We start from the raw sequence: 18,004 nt of genomic DNA, 5'->3' as shown, positions 1-18,004 counted from the left end.
GCCAGTCTGAAGATTTAAATGAAGTACAATGGCATAAAAGTCTGCATAGATGATACATATTGGGGCGTATGTCAAAGTTCATTTAAGTTATGCTGCTCATAAAATATTTAGTGTCATAGTGTTATTTTGTACATTTTCTTACATATACAATGGTTTTTAGTAATGAGGAATTAACTGGCAATGTACCAATGTACAGAGAATGCTTAAAGAGCGGTAGGACTCATATAGGACTACTATCCTGGAACCAAAGAATTTCATATTCATTTGAAAAAAATGGTGATATTGCTAGAATATTATGAAGAGGATACAGTGCTACTCACTATAAAGAACATATGTTGAGTTACAGACAGGCACAACAAAAAGACTGTTACATAAAGCTTTCTGCCAAAGCCTTCTTCAGGAAAGAAAAACGCACACACATCCACACAGGCAAGCACACTTCATGCACACATGGCCACTATATCCAGCATCTCTGGCCAGAACACAGCTAACCTGTTGAACAGGAGTATCATTCTGGAGAGGGATGGGGAGGGGTTGAGTGGTAGCAGGTATGGGTGGGCAGAAGAAAAATCAGCACTGCCTGGTGGATTGCCCAGAGACTAGAGATGACAGGACAGGTCACCAGGTGCAATGTCATGAGGCTGTTGGGGGAGTGAGGGGAGGGAAAACATAGGTAGTAGAAAGGAGAGGAACAGAGATGGGGCAAAGACCAGTAGATGTGCTGGCAGAGAGCAATACACAGTGAGACTGAGGGGACGTGAATTTTGAGGTGACAGGACAGAGGAGGTGGAAACAGTTGGGTGGAAGGTGTGAGGACAGTTTTTTTAGGTTGAGGCCGGAATGATTTCAGCAGTGGAAAATGTGTTGTAAGGATAACTCTCATCTGTGCAGTACAGATGGAGGGAGGATACAGATAACCTTGATTGTGAAACAGCCATTGAAATCAAACATGTTCTGTTAAGCTGTATGTTGTGACACTTGCCATTCATCCAGCTGGACAGCTAGTTGGTAGTCATACCAGTATAAAAAGTTGAGCAGTGATTGCAGCTGAGCTAGTAGCCACATTGTGTGCTTCTCTCTGTCAGAGCACCCACCGGTCTTTTCCCCTTCTCTGTTACTCTCTTTTCTGCTCACCACATTTTTCCCCCTTTCCCTCCCACAAAATCTCCCGATGCTGTGCCTGGCAGTCCTGTCCTGCCACCTCTAGTCTCTGCATGCTCCACCAGGCAGAACTGATTCCTCTTCCCCCATCTGTGCCCATCTATCCCTCCCCAATCCCCACCCCATTCCAGATTTCTGGTCCCTTTCAATGTGCTTAGTTGCATTCTGGTTGGAGTGGCTGGAGATACCAGTCAAGTGTATGAGAGGTATGCTTACTTGTGTGAACTTGAGTGGGGTTTTCTTTTTTGAAGAAGGCTTTGGCCAAAATTTACATGTAACAGTCTTTTTGTAGTGCCTTTCTACAATTCAGCATGTCATCCTTATGGTGAGCCAAAGTGAGCATACATTGTCAGTATCAAAATTGAAGTAAATTGCTCACAGTATATGTGGGATTTGAGAAAGCAATGATACCATGAGACCACAAAGGACCATTTTTGAAATTTCCTTTTTCACTATTCAACCAGAGCAGTTATGAGGTTCTGATGGAAATGGTGCAGGACTTCTGTCTGTGCAAAAACGGCTCCGTGACCAGTACTACTTCGTGCCCTTCTTCAGTTGTACATTGAGCGAGGTCTTCACATTTAAGTTTAATATAAGGTTCTGAATTCAAAGCAGTGGCAGAGTCCCATATGAGTGGCTCTGTGAGATGTGATGTTGCCATTTCTGAGTTGAGTTTTTACCAGCTGGTAGGTTGACAAATAGACTCATTGACTGAAGACCTTAGAACTTAAGCTCCTTTGTGTACCTTTTTCTGAAACATAGGTCAATATCACAACATGATGACAGTCATATATCCAGAAAAATTATACTGAAAATAATGGCTACAGAAGCCTATGTGCACATACTTTGTATTTGCTTCCTGAGAAGTGTTATATTCTGTGCATGAGTCTCACATGCTTTAATGATCAACACACACCGTAATTTTGGTAGTAAAACGAGTTGAGTATATATTTTGTTCCAGTCTGTATTTATAGAACATTAACACAAAAAAAACCTTGTTCCAGGTGTCCATTAGGCAAGGATATCAGAGATGCAGTTGCAGAAGCCAGTATAAAATGCAAGTGGATTAAACGCAAAGTTTTCATTGCAGCAATTCAATGATGTTTATTTTTCTGAGATGCCGTTGTAAATAAAAGTGTCAGTGATAATAAATTTTTTATTGTTTTATGTATGTTATTTATTTGTGAATTATAAAGTAATTTAATCCAATTGGTACTTAAGTTCTTTTTTCTTACTGTTATTAATAGCTTTATTTGCTGCTAGAGTGGTATACTAATGAGTCTTGATTTTTTGCTTTTCAATTAATGTTTTACAGTGCAATAAGGAAGGCAAGTAAGGTTACATATCTGTACAGCACACTAATAGATGTAATACTGGAATGTGGGAGTATATATGTATTCTGCATTGACTGTAACCTAGGTATGTTTCATTCATCATTTTTGAGAAGTCAAGGAATTTTTTGAATGTTGTAAATTAATGCTTGTGACCTGAGTGGGCTATTGTATTGTGAACTGAAATAGTTACCAAATTATCTTTTTAACAAGCTTGACCAATACTACGTGTGCACAGGTTAGGTGGGCTTGATCTTGGCATTCCAAATTATCTTTTTAACGAGCTTGACCAATACTACGTGTGCACAGGTTAGGTGGGCTTGATCTTGGTATACTCTCATCCCATCACTCATACAAAATGAAATCAATTTGGCCTTTCTTCATATGGGATGCTGTCATTTAACCAAGGCTTCCTTTTGTTTCACAAAAAGCCAGCGTTGTTAAATATATTGGGTGTCATTATAACAGAGCACTGTATTTTAACCAAATGTTGTTTGTGTGCTAATAAGAGGGAATTAAATGGTGCAGCTGGAGATGTATTTTAAGCAACAACTGAACAATTGAACTAATGTAGCATGGGTTTTAAAATTTTGTGAGGAATAGTCTTATCCTACATTGGGAATGTTTTGTTGAATATTGGTATGAGGCTAACATAATGTAAAGAGTCTATGGATTTTTGTGATAAGGCTATACATTTAATGTTGTGCATTTTGAGATAGATATCACAAACCCATTTAGAGCAAATGGAAAAATCCATGATTGCTGTGCCATGAGATTACTACAAAAGCATTGAGTTGGTTGACCTGCCATATCTTTCTGGGATTGTGTTATCAAAAAGACTCTCCACATTCGCACAAGTGACACTGTAGTAAACATAGACACCGGGTACAATGTTATCAAGGCATGGGACCTAGTGTGGTCTGTGGTGAAAATGTGGACTGAAGAGGATGACTCAACAGGAAGACTAGATGATCATTACTTTATACTTCAGATTCCAGAGACTATTGGATGGGCTTTTTCTACAGTGTTTCTACTGTGTGTGCTGCTATCAGGATGCAGAAGCTGCAGACCACTACTTGCTTCTTGCAACTCAGTTTTATTGTTTGAGGATGACATCAGGCATTTGGCCGAAATATTATAGTTTTAGGCACAGCCTACTGCATATTGCCCGGGAGTCTTAGTAACATTTTTAATTGAATGTCATATTATGTCTTTATTAATTACTCTTAGCATATTTTATGTAAGAGCTTTTAAATCTTGCAAAATTGCTACACTTGTTTAATTAATTAGAAAAAGTCTGTTACTTATTAGTATTGCAGACTGCATGATGTGGTAAATTTGTTTATTCCTGTTATAAATATTCACTATTTCTTCCATTTCTTATTTACTGCAATTGTTACACCTGCTGATAAACATTCCTCTTGTTCTACACAATTGTATAGCATTATGTAATTTGCTCAATTAGTTGACTCTGTTCTCTTTCTTTTTGTCTCAGAATAGGGATGTACCCACTATCCTTTCTTGTAACAGTGGTAGGAACTGTAAAGTTTCAAAACAGGAATGGCTAGAAGAGAAATGGAACCTGTAGAATCATGCATGAATATTGGTAACACAGGTGCAACTAATAGGAAAATTGAAACAACTTACGGAGAAATCAGAAGAGATTCTATTTACACCAAGATCTCAGCTGGCAAGCCATTACAAAGTAAAGAAGGGAAGGCTGTAAGGTGGAAGGGCTACACAGGAAAGCTGTATAATGAAAAGCTATATAATGAAGAAGAAAAAAAAAAAAAAAAAAAAAAGAACACCTCAGAGAAAATATTATGAAAGGGAAAGAGGAACTAGATGAAAATGAGGTGGGAGATACAATACAGCAAAAGAAATTTTACAGAGCACGGCACATGGAGTAGGATCATTCATTTTGAACAATTAAGACTCTTGAAAGAACCAACCATGACAAAACTCTTCCACCTAGTATGCGGGATGTACAAGTCAGGAGAAATGCTCTCCTAAAAAAGAACGTAATAAGCCTTTGCTGACTGGTGTGAGCATCAATGTGCTATCAATTTAACAAGTCATGGCTGTACAGTACCAGCACTCATTTCCTACAGAAGAATGGAATGTTCCAGAAAAATGTAGAAATGTACAAAGCAATCTTGACCTCATGATGGATTGAAAAAGAAAAATTTACATTTATAGATTTAGAAACGCTTGTGATAATGTTAATTGAAATACATTCTTTGAAACATTAGTTCTTTAAGTTGAAGGACTTGAAAGGGAGGCAATAATGGAAGGGAGAGGTAGGCAGCCTATCCCCCAAGTTATGCAGTCTGCGAAAGGAGAAAGCATTAAAAGAAAACAAGTAAAAACTTGGAAAAGAAATTAAAGTTCAGGGAGAAGATAAAAACTTTTAAGCTTTGCTGATGAAATTAAAATTCTGTTAGAAACAACAAAGGACTTGAAATATCAGTTAAACAAAAACAGCAATGTTCTGAAAAGAAGTTACAAGATGAACAAAAGGAAAAAAAGAGTAATGGAGCATAATTGGATTAAGTCAGGTGATGTTGAGGGATTTAGATAGATGTTGAAAATATTAGATGAATTGTGCTATTTTCACAGCAAAATAACACAATGACAGACATAAAGAGGATGTAGAAACAGATTGGCAATGGCAAGAAAACCATACCTGAAAAAATGAAATGTGTTGACATTGAATATAAATTTAGGGGTTAGAAAGTTTACTTCAATTGAAAGTTCATAGGTGACAAGCATTGGTGATGTATGAACTACTCCCTGATATTTCATCTCAATGAGTGACATCTGTGGAGAAAAAATGGCAACTACACCAAAGGCTCAAGGCCCCCCTGAATTTCAAGAGATCTTTAATTCGGCCACCCCTTGAACCTATAAAGCAGTTGCCATTTTTTCTTCAGAGATGTCTCCTGCAGTCGGAGGCAAAATACAAAGGAATAGTTCTATATATCAGCCATAGCCTTTTAGCTCAGATGTTTCAACTGAAGCAAACACCAGCCATGAAAGCTTACATTGTATGGTTACAAAGCTTTTGCTGAAAGTATGAGGATCATTTAATAATTAAACAGATAAATAGATATACAGAAAATATGGTTTATTAAATAATTTCCTCATAATCCACACACTGAGTCTCGTCCTCTTACAAGTCTTGTTATCCTTCAGAGATGAAATCTTGACCTTGCTGTTGAAGCCAGTTTTGTACTTCTATCTTTATCTGTTCGTTGCCATTCAATTTGGTGCCTTGCAAAGCTTGTTTCATTGGACCAAAAAGATAGAAATACAAAGGGGTGATGCCAGTGCTGCAAGGAGGATGAGATAGGAGCTTCCAACCCGATGTGCAATAGTTTGCGGTGTTACTTGTGCTGTATGACGTTGTGACTGACATGAAGAACATGCAGTGTTTCCTCTGCCATCCTGTTCATTTTCTCTTCTGCACAGGCATGTCTTAGTTCTCAGTCATGGGTAATTACCATAGGCTGTTGACAGTGCATTGCTGCTCCAAAAAATTCACCGGAAACTGTGCCATGAGCACTCCAAAAGATGGTTAACATGACTTTAACAAGCAATGGTTGCATTTTTAATTTCTTATGTACAGGTGATTCAAGATGCTTCCATTGCATGCTTTAACACTTCCCATACCGCTATATATGCACCTCGACTGTGCAGGTGCATTGGCTATTTTCAAGCAAATTTAATGAAAAGTGTACAATAACTAAGGGCCTCAAAGGCACATTTCTAGCGTCATTTAAAACTCTATATTTTATAGATTAGGAAAAATGTAAGCTTATATACACACTCATCAAAAAAAGTTTTGCATCACCGCAGTTCCCAGAACTCCTGAAGATAGACATTGACTGTGGATATTGTATCACAGACACAGTCGCTTTGACTGTTCAGAGATGTCACTAAACCCGCCCAAAGATGTAAACAACCATGCCTGAGCAGCACCTATTAGGTGGAGGGTGTCCGACAGCCAATAAGTTCCAGTCATTCCACCAAGAAGGAGGTACACGGCTCGTGTTGTCTGTAGTTCAACCATGCCTAGATGGTCAATACTGCGGTTCGATCACGTCCGCATTGTTACTTTGTGCCAGGAAGGGCTCTCAACAAGGGCAGTGTCTAGGTGTCTCGGAGTGAACCAAAGCAGTGTTTTTCAGACATGGAGGAGATATAGAGAGACAGGAACTGTCGATGACATGCCTTGCTCAGGCCGCCCAAGGGCTACTCCCGCAGTGGATGATCACTACCTACGGATTATGTCTCAAAGGAACCCTGACAGCAACGCCACCATGTCGAATAATGCTTTTTGTGCAGCCGAAGAACGTCGTGTTACGACTCAAACTGTGTGCAATAGGCTGCATGATGTGCAACTTCCCTCCCGATGTCCATGGCGAGGTCCATCTTTACAACCACGACACCCTGCAGCATGGTACAGATGGGCCCAACAACATGCCAAATGGACCGCTCAGGATTGGCATAACGTTCTCTTCACTGATGAGTGTTGCATATGCCTTCAACCAGACAATCGTCAGAGACGTGTTTGGAGGCAACCCGGTCAGACTGAACACCTTAGATATACTGTCCAGTGAGTGTAGCAAGGTGGAGGTTCTCTGATGTTTTGGGATGGCATTATGTCAGGCTGACGCACACTGCTGGTGGTCACCGAAGGCACCATAATGACTGTATGACAAGTGAATGCCATCCTCCGACTGATAGTGCAACCATATCGCAGCATATTGGCAAGGCATTCACCTTCGTGTAAGACAATTTGCGCCCCCATCGTGCACATCTTCATGGACGACAATTCATGCCCCATCATGTGCCTCTTGTGAATGGCTTCTTTCAGGATAACGACATTGCTTGACTAGAGTGGCCAGCATGGTCTCCAGACATGAAGCCTATTGAACATGGCTGGGATAGATTGAAAAGGGCTATTTATGGACCGCGTGACCCACCAACCACTCTGAGGGATCTACACCAAATTGCCATTGAGGAATGGGACAATCTGGACCAACAGTGCCTTGATGAACTTATGGATAGTATGCCACGGCAAATACATGCATGCATCAATGCAGGAGGATGTGCTGCTGGGTATTAGAAGTACTGGCGTGTACAGCAATCTGGACCACCACCTCTGAAGGTCTCGTTTTATCGTGGTACAACATGCAATGTGTGGTTTTCATGAGAAATAAAAAGGGCGGACATGATGTTTACGTCGATCTCTATTCCAATTTTCTGTACAGGTTCCGGAACTCTCGGAGCCGAGGTGATGCCAAACTTTTTTTGATATGTGTGTGTGCTTGCATTGGTTGAGCTGTACAAGCGTTCCCAAAAGCATGAGAAATCTTCGTCCGGACAAAATTTTTACACTTCATAACATGATTTCTTGTGTTTATAATAAAAAGATTTTGGTTCACAGGAGGTTTCTTAATATTTTATGATATAAAATGATTACATATATTTTATACGTAATTCACTTTCAAGTGGTAATCCTGAAAACAATGAGGTAGACAGAGTCTTTGCGCCACTATCTGCTTTCTTTTCTTATCCGCTTGCTGGCCTCTTTCTTCCCTTTGCCAGAGCAAACTTTGCAATAACGTGTAGTATTTTCTTTGTTTGCAGTGAGAGGTCTTTTTCTGGAGAGTGACAACCAAAATTTCTGTCCAATCTATTGCTTGGTATTGGTTCTAAAGATTGAAAGTCTCCTCCTGTTGCAACCAATTTCAAGCTAACTTTTTTTATGAAGTCCACAAGAGATATTTTCTGTTTACTAATGTCTTTGTACAAAATAAAACTGTTCACTACAGACATTACAAAAACACGATAGAAAAGTTTTTCCACTACTTCATTGTCTTTTGTGTGAATGGGTAGTAACTGTACAGCTGATCTACATGATCTTTTTCCAAAGCTGTTTCACAGAGGAAGACTGCACTGTAGTTCCTTCTCTAGATTGTCACACGGATGACAAAATGGTGGATATCGAAATAGATGACAGAGGGATAGAAAAACAGTTAAAATCGCTCAAAAGAGGAAAGGCCGCTGGACCTGATGGGATACCAGTTCGATTTTACACAGAGTACGCGAAGGAACTTGCGCCCTTTCTTGGAGCGGTGTACCATAGGTCTCTAGAAGAGCGTAGCATTCCAAAAGATTGGAAAAGGGCACAGGTCATTCCCATTTTCAAGAAGGGATGTCAAACAGATGTGCAGAACTGTAGACCTATATCTCTAACATTAATCAATAGTAGAATTTTGGAACACGTATTATGTTCGAGGATAATGACTTTTCTGGAGACTAGAAATCTACTCTGTAGGAATCAGCATGGGTTTTGAAAAAGACGATCGTGTGAAACCCAGCTCGCGCTATTCATCCACGAGACTCAGAGGGCCATGGACACGGGTTCCCAGGTAGATGCCGTGTTTCTTGACTACCACAAGGCGTTCGGTACAGTTCCCCACAGTCATTTAATGAACAAAGTAAGAGCATATGGACTATCAGACCAATTGTGTGGTTAGATTGAAGAGTTCCTAGATAACAGAACGCAGCATTTCATTCTCAATGGAGAGAAGTCTTCCGAAGTAAGAATGATTTCAGGTGTGCCGCAGGGGAGTGTCTTAGGACCATTGCTATTCACAATATACATAAATGACCTTGTGGATAACATCGGACATTCACTGAGGCTTTTTGCGGATGATGCTGTGGTATATCGACAGGTTGTAACAACGGAAAATTGTACTGAAATGCAGGAGGATCTGCAATGAATTGACGCATGGTGCAGGGAATGGCAATTGAATCTCAATGTAGACAAGTGTAATGTGCTGTGAATACATAGAAAGAAAGATCCTTTATCATTTAGCTACAATATAGCAGGTCAGCAACTGGAAACAGTTAATTTCATAAATTATCTGGGAATGCAGGTACTAGTAGATGGGAACAATGGCAGGAGGGTATCCACAATGAGGAAATCAAAGAAAAAGTGGGAATGAATTCTATAGATGTTGCAGTCAGGGCAAACAGGCTTAGATGGTGGGGTCATGTTACACGCATGGGAGAAGCAAGGTTACCCAAGAGACTCATGGGTTCAGCAGTAGAGGGTAGGAGGAGTCGGGGCAGACCAAGGAGAAGAATTCAGTTAAGAATGATTTTGAAGTAATAGGTTTAACATCAGAAGAGGCACCAATGTTAGCACTGAATAGGGGATCATGGAGGAATTTCATAAGGGGGCTATGCTCCAGACTGAACGCTGAAAGGCATAATCAGTCTTAAATGATGATGATGATGATGATGATGATGATGATGATGATGCATTAGGAGTGATTTAAAATGGAATGAGCACATAAAATTAATCGTCAGTAAAGCAGATGTCAGACTGAGATTCATTGGAAGAATCCTAAGGACATGCAGTCTGAAAACAAAGGAAGTAAGTTACAGTACACTCGTTCGCCCACTGCTTGAATACTGCTCACCGGTGTGGGATCCGTACCAGATAGGATTGATAGAAGAGATAGAGAAGATGCAATGGAGAGCAGCGCGCTTTGTTACAGGATCATTTAGTAATCATGCAAGCGTTATGGAGATGATAGATAAACTCCAGTGGAAGGCTCTGCAAGAGAGACACTCAGTAGCTCGGTACGGGCTTTTGTTGAAGTTTCGAGAACATACCTTCACCTAGGAGTCAAGCAGTATATTTCTCCCTCCTACGTATATCTTGCGAAGAGACCATGAGGATAAAATATAAAATCAGAGAGATTAGAGCCCACACAGAGGCATACCGACAATCTTTCTTTCCACGAACAATAAGAGACTGGATTAGAAGGGAGAACTGATAGAGGTACTCAGGGTACCCTCCACCACAAACCGTCAGGTGGCTTGCGGAGTATGGATGTAGATGTAGATATCGATGTAGATCTACACCAGTCTTGTTCATATTGTAGTCAGTTACAATGTTTGGTTTCATTACTGTTGTAATACCACCTTTTGAACATACTGGAACGTCTTTGGTGGTAGCATGATGTTTTGCGGATAGACAGTACATATCACACTTATTTTTTCACTTTCTAATGCTTTGGATGACAATTTAATTGTGAAGTAGATACACTAACTTCCACTCCTTTTACGAGATGACTTATTTATTGTCCACAGCTGATCTTCACTGGCTTCTGGAATCTCTTTAAACTTCTTCTTCGAAGAGTGATGCTTGGTACAGGAATATTTAATATTCTCAATCTACTTGTGAAATAAGTAGATACTCAAAGGTTACTTTTTATCAGCTAACAATATATTAAAACTTCATACAGAACAAACTTCTCCCTTCTCACATGAACGTCTGACTTTTTGTAAGTCACTTGTATTGTCTCACGTCAGAAACAAATCTAGTTACATCCACAAAAGAGTTGGCTTAATAACCATAACTCTACATCACATGATTCATGAAATACGTCTTGCCTCTAGCAAGGCTGGAAGAAGAGGTTTTTTTGAGTTCTTTTATCACTAACGATACCCACTGACACTATTATCACAGAGTTACATAAATACTGCATGGTCCTCTCGTACACACTCATTAAACATCCATGGAGTGCCTGACAGGTACTTGTCATTGCCGTTCAACTGCTGCATCTACTTTCTTCCTACGACTGAATTTAAACCTGCACACACAGACGTGACACGCAGTAGGTAGGATTCTGCTCTCTCACACTCATATCTAAAATATCATGTGTTCGAGATGGTAGAAGGCTGAGTGGTTCTAGAATTTACGCATAAATTCTTGAAACACAACATATCCCTCCCCTCAGATTGAAGACACGATATGTTGTACATAATCATTATGTAAATAATATCACACATAATAACAATTTCATATTTTAACAGTATACATTTCTTTTCTTTCAATAACCGTGAATAATCTTTTGCTTACTACTTCGCTATTCTCTCTCACCCTACTTTAATATTCAGCCATGAACATTCCCTCGATGCTTTAGTCAGCTCTTCACTAGTATTTAGGAATTGTGAGGACTCCTGCTTTATTTCGAATCATAAATTACAGGTGTTCATGACACATGAGTAACCTATTTTCTGTTCTCATCTTTTGTACTATCTTTCCTTAGTATGCACTATTCTTACTACTTTTTTTTTTTTTTTTTTTAGCAACTCTGGGCATAATGAAAGTGTTATTTTGACCCTCGCAAACTTTCGTGAAACATAATAATGCTAGTTGTGCATAGAATTCAAACCTTCCAGAATAACCCCTATAAAATTTGTGACTTCTCTTACGATACTGTCCCCTTCTCCTAGGATCAGTACCTATACCTTGCTTGTGGGTTGACCTTATGAGAGCACTTCCTCTTTCCATTCTGGTATGTATGCCCCTAATAAAATATCCCTATTTTTTAGGCCACAGGTCATACTATCTCCATGTAGGTACACCTGCACTATATACTTAACAAATGCCGGGTACGCCCCCCTTATCCTTTCTGAGTAGGCCTCACGGTTCATTACCCTAGTATATGTTTCTATGTATACTATAATTAGGTATTCTCTGGTAAAGACAGAAATCTATTTTACACTTCGCATTCACTTTTTAGTACATCATTCAATCCTTAGAGTCCTCCCCTACTTCTCAATTTCTATACTCTCAGTAGATAATATGTCTACATATACTATTCAAGTCCCACTATCCTACAATTCATCAGTTCATCAGAGTACTTATTGCATTGTTTTCTTAATGACTATCATGATTAATTGCACTCTGGCTTACGTTCTCTTCCTTATGTATACTTGATGTAGAATTGTCATAGTTCTTATATACATATGCGGTGTGGAACTGTCATATTTTTGTATGTATATGTGTGCATATTTCCCTGTATACACATATTTTTTCCCCTGCAATACCTGGCAATTCTCACATCATGACAGCCTTTTTAGTCTGTAATTTCAATGATTGTGTCTAACTGTATTTTTGTGTGTATGCGGATGTGTGTTTGTGTAGTCTGATTCTTCGGCCTTCTTATCTTAAGATAAGATCTATGTTATTAGAAACCACGGAAACAAGGAAGGACTTCAGTGATAGAAGTTTATTAATATGGAAGGAGGAAAAAAATAGATGGGTCCTCAAATGAGAAGTAAGAAAGAAAAAAAAATAGATATGGTTGCTAAGATCAAAGAAGAGAAAGAAGATAGCCCCAAAGACAGGAAACCCGTCCTATTCCCCTTTCCCATGATTCCTACCCCACAGGTACTTGAGTGATTTGCTGGAGGTGGTTTGGTATCAAATTGTCTCCTACAAAATGGACATTCCCACCTTCGCCCTTGAGGTCCCCGAAAGAAATTTTAGCAACCCTATGGAAACAGTGAATGGTGAAAAATCAGGTACACTAGTTTGTAAGGGCTCTCTGACAGGTGTGATGTGTGTTTTGTGTTAACCATGGTTTATTTGTTCTTGTAAACCACGCTTTTACCTACAATACCCACCCCCAATCAAAACCTATACAGATGCTCCCATTTACATCACCTCTCATAAAAGGTATAAAATACTCTATACAAAATAAAAAATTTATACACGCTGGTATCACAGTTGTTTCTTTAGTCACCTCATATTATATTATCCACAAATATAACACTCTATTCAATTTATATTTTCCAGATATCATTTCTTTTTGGTGATCTCTTAAATCAGTCTTTTCTTTTGGAAATCTGCCCAAGAAGAAAAGTTCTCAATATTTACAGTCCCCCATTCTGCAGCTTCCCCTAAAAGGTAACCCAAAGCAAATTCAATCTTTTTAGAATATCCCCAAGTTTTTGGCAAAGCTTGGCTAAAGCTTTTCAAGAAATGTGTCGGATGTACATCTCCATCGGGCTTGAATTTAGGGAATTGTCTGGGACCCCAAATTAGCTCCCCATTGAAAATCAGTAACTACTTCACTAGTTAACACAGCATTGGGTAATGTTACCTGTTTTTCTACTTTGTCCTGGATAAGCTTGACTTCTCTCCATAGGTCATCTGTGCCCTTCCTGGTATAAGTAAGTTTGGAAGAAGCAATAGGCGATACATTCCCGGATGTTATTCTCTCAGTGACTTTCCAATCTATAATTTCTTCAACTTGTTGCTCCAGGCTACTTACATTTACGATATCAGAGCTTGCTATTTTCTCTTTGAAGCTTCTTTCTATATTGTCTACTCGTGTACTTACACATGTAATTTGCAACTGAATGACAGGCATTAATTCGTTCAGCTTTTCTGCATTCTCTTATAAAGTATTCAGTCCTTGCTTTACGGCATTAGATTTAACTTTACATACATTTTCAAAGGATCTTAACTTTTCATTGATTTCGGATTTTACAGTGTTACATATGACTTCAATGTTAAATTCCAACTTTTTTGATAGATCTAGGAAATTATCATTCTGTTTCTGACTAAGGTCAGTAAACATTTGATTTACCTGAAGGGTCAAGTAACTAGTCAATTCATTCTTTAAATCTATTTTTAAATTATCTACTTTATTATTTAATGCAGTCTTCACATTACTTTGTGAATCGACTTTGGCATTTAACAAACCTAAAGTTTGACTCTGAATCTTCAGTTGAGCGTTTGATTGAGTACTTAAAGTTTCACTCTGGGCATTCAATTGAGCATTTAAAGCTTCACTCTGAGTATCTAATCAAGAATTTACTGATTCTAGTTTTTCACTTAGAGTCTCACATTTTGAATTTTGATTAAATTTGCTAACTCAGACCAGTGAGGCACTTCCTTACTAACTTTCATAGCCATAGCTGGTTCTTGAGTTTCCTCGACTTGTCATATGTTATCCATATTCTTGCACGCTTTAGATCTTGTAAGCATTTAACTAACTTTAAGTATGATAACTACACTAATAAAGTTCACTGAACAGTTTATACCACTTTGTACTAAAATAATAAAATTCTGTTTTGTGCTAAACCAGTGGAAAATTTGCGCTAAGTCGGTAAGTGGATGTGGAGGCAGGTCAGCACCGGTAAACAGCAACTGGTGCCGGTGGCGTCAGGTGTTGGTTTCCACATCTTCGTACCCGCGATGTGTGTAAGAGCTCTACACTCCCAGCACCAGATATCCTTAATTGAAGTGTTCTAGGTATATTTCTTCTTAGAGAAACACACTGGAATCTTCTTCTCTCTTTCTCAATTAAAAATTTTTTTTCCTTTGAATACTTGAGCATATTCCATTATCTCAGAGTAAATTTTTTGTTGTATTTGGTTTAGTTGCTATGACAACATACAACAACTTCTTTCCTCATTTTTTGGTCTTAGAATTCCTGTTTTTTCTGTCCTTTCTCACCGGTCGCCACATTCTAATGCTTTGGACGACGATTTAAGTGTGAAATAGATATACTAACTTCCACTCCTTTTACGAGATCACTTGCTTGTTGTCTGCAGCTGATCTTCTTAGCTGGCTTCTGGAATCTCTTTAAACTTCTTCTCTGAAGAGTGATGCTAGGTACAGGAATATTTAATATTCTCCCTCTACTTGTGAAATAAGTAGATACTTGAAGGTTACTTTTCATCAACTAACGATATATTAAAACTTCTTATAGAACAAACTTCTCCCTTCTCACACAAACATCTGACTTCTTGGCATGCAGCATGAACATAACACTGGAAAACCTATCATGGCTCAACCAATCAACTCGCAAAGTCTGTTTGTAAACATGGATCAGTTGACCAATAGTCACTAAGCTTTAGTAACTTCATGACACAGACACATGCAGAACTGTTGCAAAACCCAATATATTTCATGTAGTTTTACTGGTTCCCATTTGTGCCACATAGAGTTCTTTTTTATTTCGTTTCGCCATTTCATTGCGGCAATTTTTGTACTGGCATATCTGTTTGTCTCGGTTTATACGTTTTGGATAACACTGTCATTGACGCCGACTGAAACACTGGAAGCTGGGGATGTGCACTGTGCTCCAGCCAGTTGTCAGCATTGGGTTGAGTAAGACCTACCATCACGTTTGTAGCTGTAACATTTGTTTATCGTTGTAGCTCCTCATCTAATGGAAGACCATAATTCAAATTAAATGAAAAGAAAAAAAAGATAGTGTGTTTTCTTTACAAATTCTCTGTATACATTAGCAACAAAATTGAAAAATAAATAAATAAATAAAAAAAGCTGTTACCTGATTTGTCACTCACACTGATGTCAATATCAGAGTCATTTTTCTCCGAATAAAATGTCCAGAACTTCACTTTCCCGGAGGCCTCTAGCTGTCATTTTCACTCAAAATGCTCATTCACTATTGCAAATTTACGGTTGCACGCCATGTGAAAATGTTATCAAAGAACTGATGGCAGATTGCTATACTGACAGATACTCTACTCATACGACTGGTACACAGAACTCATCAACTGCTGCTGCAGCTGGTGGACAAAATATGAACCACTGCAGTTATCTTACAGCCACCAGCCAAGTAGCTCAATGAAAAACAGCTTTCAGCGACCACAAAAGTGGCGGTCATACGGGATGTGGGAACCGTCCAGAGCTGAAACGCATAGAAGAGCTGGTATACAGCATAGTGTTAAATGTGTTAACACTTTGACTCAAAATCATGCACACAAATTTCATATAGGGTGAAATCCTCTTCAAAAATGCATCACCTCTGACAGTAAAATGATTTTTGAGATTGAAGAAATCTGTGTTCTTTGTGATGAATGGTAAGATTTCTGGGAACCCACTTTGCACAAGTCTTATGGCAGGCTATTCCAACCAGGCTCCAGGGAGCCGGAGCGCTCCGGAGCACTCACTGCGGCAGCTCGGAGCCCGCGTGGAGGGGGAAAGCGAACTCACTGCCCCCTGGCCGCATGCAGCCGCAACTGACGCAATAATCCGTGTTCAGTGACAGCTATGACTAGCCGCGGGAGCCCTGTACCTCTATTGGAGGATACCTTTCTATTCATTGAGAGGGATGGTCATCCGCAGTGTCTTGTATGTCATAAAGTATTTAATTCTGCGAAGAGGTACAATATACAACGATATTGTACACGTCTTCATGCAGTGCACTACGATCATGTAGAAGGCGTTGCACACAGAGAACTGGTAGTCAGGCTTAAGAACGACATACCAGGAGACGTAAGTTCAAAAGCGGTTTCGTAATACGGAGGGTATCAAAACATGCAACATAGTTCTTGTTCTGTAATGTGTTTATAATTTTCAGATGAATGAGAGCGGAGAAAACACTGCTGAATCTGCAATTCGATCAAGCTACAGGGTCGCTCACGTCATTGCGACGAGTGGCAAGCCGTTTTCTGTGGGACCACTCGTAACATCGTGCATGGTAGCAGTTTCAGAATGTTTTTTTTTTTCCAAGGGAGATGCAGGCAGTTAAAGGGGTTTGCCTGTCGAAGCAAACAATGTCTCGTCTAATCCTGGACATGGCAGCGGATTTAGAGACACAGCTCAGGAAAAAGGTGGACAGCCTTGCTGCATTTTCGCTAGCGCTTGACAAAAGCACCGACATATCGGACTGCGCTCAGCTTGCAGTCTTTGTGCGTGGTGTCGACATGGAGCTGCAGGTAACTGAAGAACTCTTGGATGTGGTACCACTCGTTTACACCGCAACAGGACTTGATATTTTTGAAGCTGTTTGTGAATCAGTGGACAATATGAATTAGCCGTGGGATAAGCTCCATTCTGTAGCAACGGACAGTGTACCGCAAATGATCGGGCGTCACCAAGGTTTTGCTTCTCATTTGAAAAATAAACTCAGGGACGAATTCGGGAAAGACATTTTGACTCTTCATTGTTTTATTCACCAAGAGGCAGTGGGTGCTGAAGCAGTAGAGCTAGCTGGCGTAATGAAAGCTGTCGTGAAGTGTGTGAATTTTGTGCGGCGTCACGGTATGAATCATCGCCAATTCAAAGGATTCCTGAAAGATATGGAAGCGGAGTATGAGGATATACCTTACCACAGTACAGTTCGTTGGCTGAGTCGGGGAAAAGTTCTTGATGTTTTCTTTGCTATTCGTGAGGAAATATCCCTTTTTCTCGAAATGAAAGGGGAAGAAATGCGTTGTCTGAAAGATATAAAATGGATATCAGACCTGGTGTTCCTAGCTGACATAACTATGCATCTGAATAATTTAAATCTGTCATTGCAGGGCAAAGGGCAGCTAATCGTTGACATGCATGACCAAATCAAAGCGTTCATGGAAAAGTTACGTTTTTTTGAGAGGCAGATGAGTAATTGACATTTGACATTCTTCAATCGTCGCTTCTTTAAAACTACCTGAAGGTACTACTTTCGGCGATTACCAAGCAAAGTTAAAGCAGCTCATCACGTCGTTTGAAACACGATTCTGAGACCTCACTAGTTTGTAAATGGAACTTAAGTTGTTCAGCACTCCTTTTTCAGTTTCCCCCGATGACTTGTCACCGTCAGTTCAATTGGAGATTATTGATTAGCAAAATTCAACTTTGTTGAAAGAGAGGTACTACAACATGTTGGATTTGT

General features: G+C 39.4%; 1 protein-coding gene across 2 annotated transcripts in view; it reads left to right on the top strand.

Moving 5' to 3' along the window:
* The window catches only part of LOC124594979 (probable tRNA N6-adenosine threonylcarbamoyltransferase, mitochondrial), a 99,128-nt gene extending 96,800 nt beyond the window's left edge, over window positions 1-2,328 (top strand). For both annotated transcript variants that reach the window (XM_047133508.1, XM_047133507.1), the window contains exon 8: window positions 2,166-2,328. In XM_047133508.1, coding sequence (XP_046989464.1) covers window positions 2,166-2,262 — 97 coding nt within the window. In that variant the 3' untranslated portion in view covers window positions 2,263-2,328. The remainder of the gene's footprint in view (window positions 1-2,165) is intronic.
* Window positions 2,329-18,004: the final 15,676 nt, after the last annotated feature.

Source organism: Schistocerca americana, chromosome 2, assembly GCF_021461395.2.
Source record: "Schistocerca americana isolate TAMUIC-IGC-003095 chromosome 2, iqSchAmer2.1, whole genome shotgun sequence".
Lineage (NCBI taxonomy): Eukaryota > Metazoa > Arthropoda > Insecta > Orthoptera > Acrididae > Schistocerca > Schistocerca americana.
The sequence above is the reverse complement of the archived record's forward strand: the minus strand, read 5'-3'. Positions and strand labels throughout refer to the sequence as shown.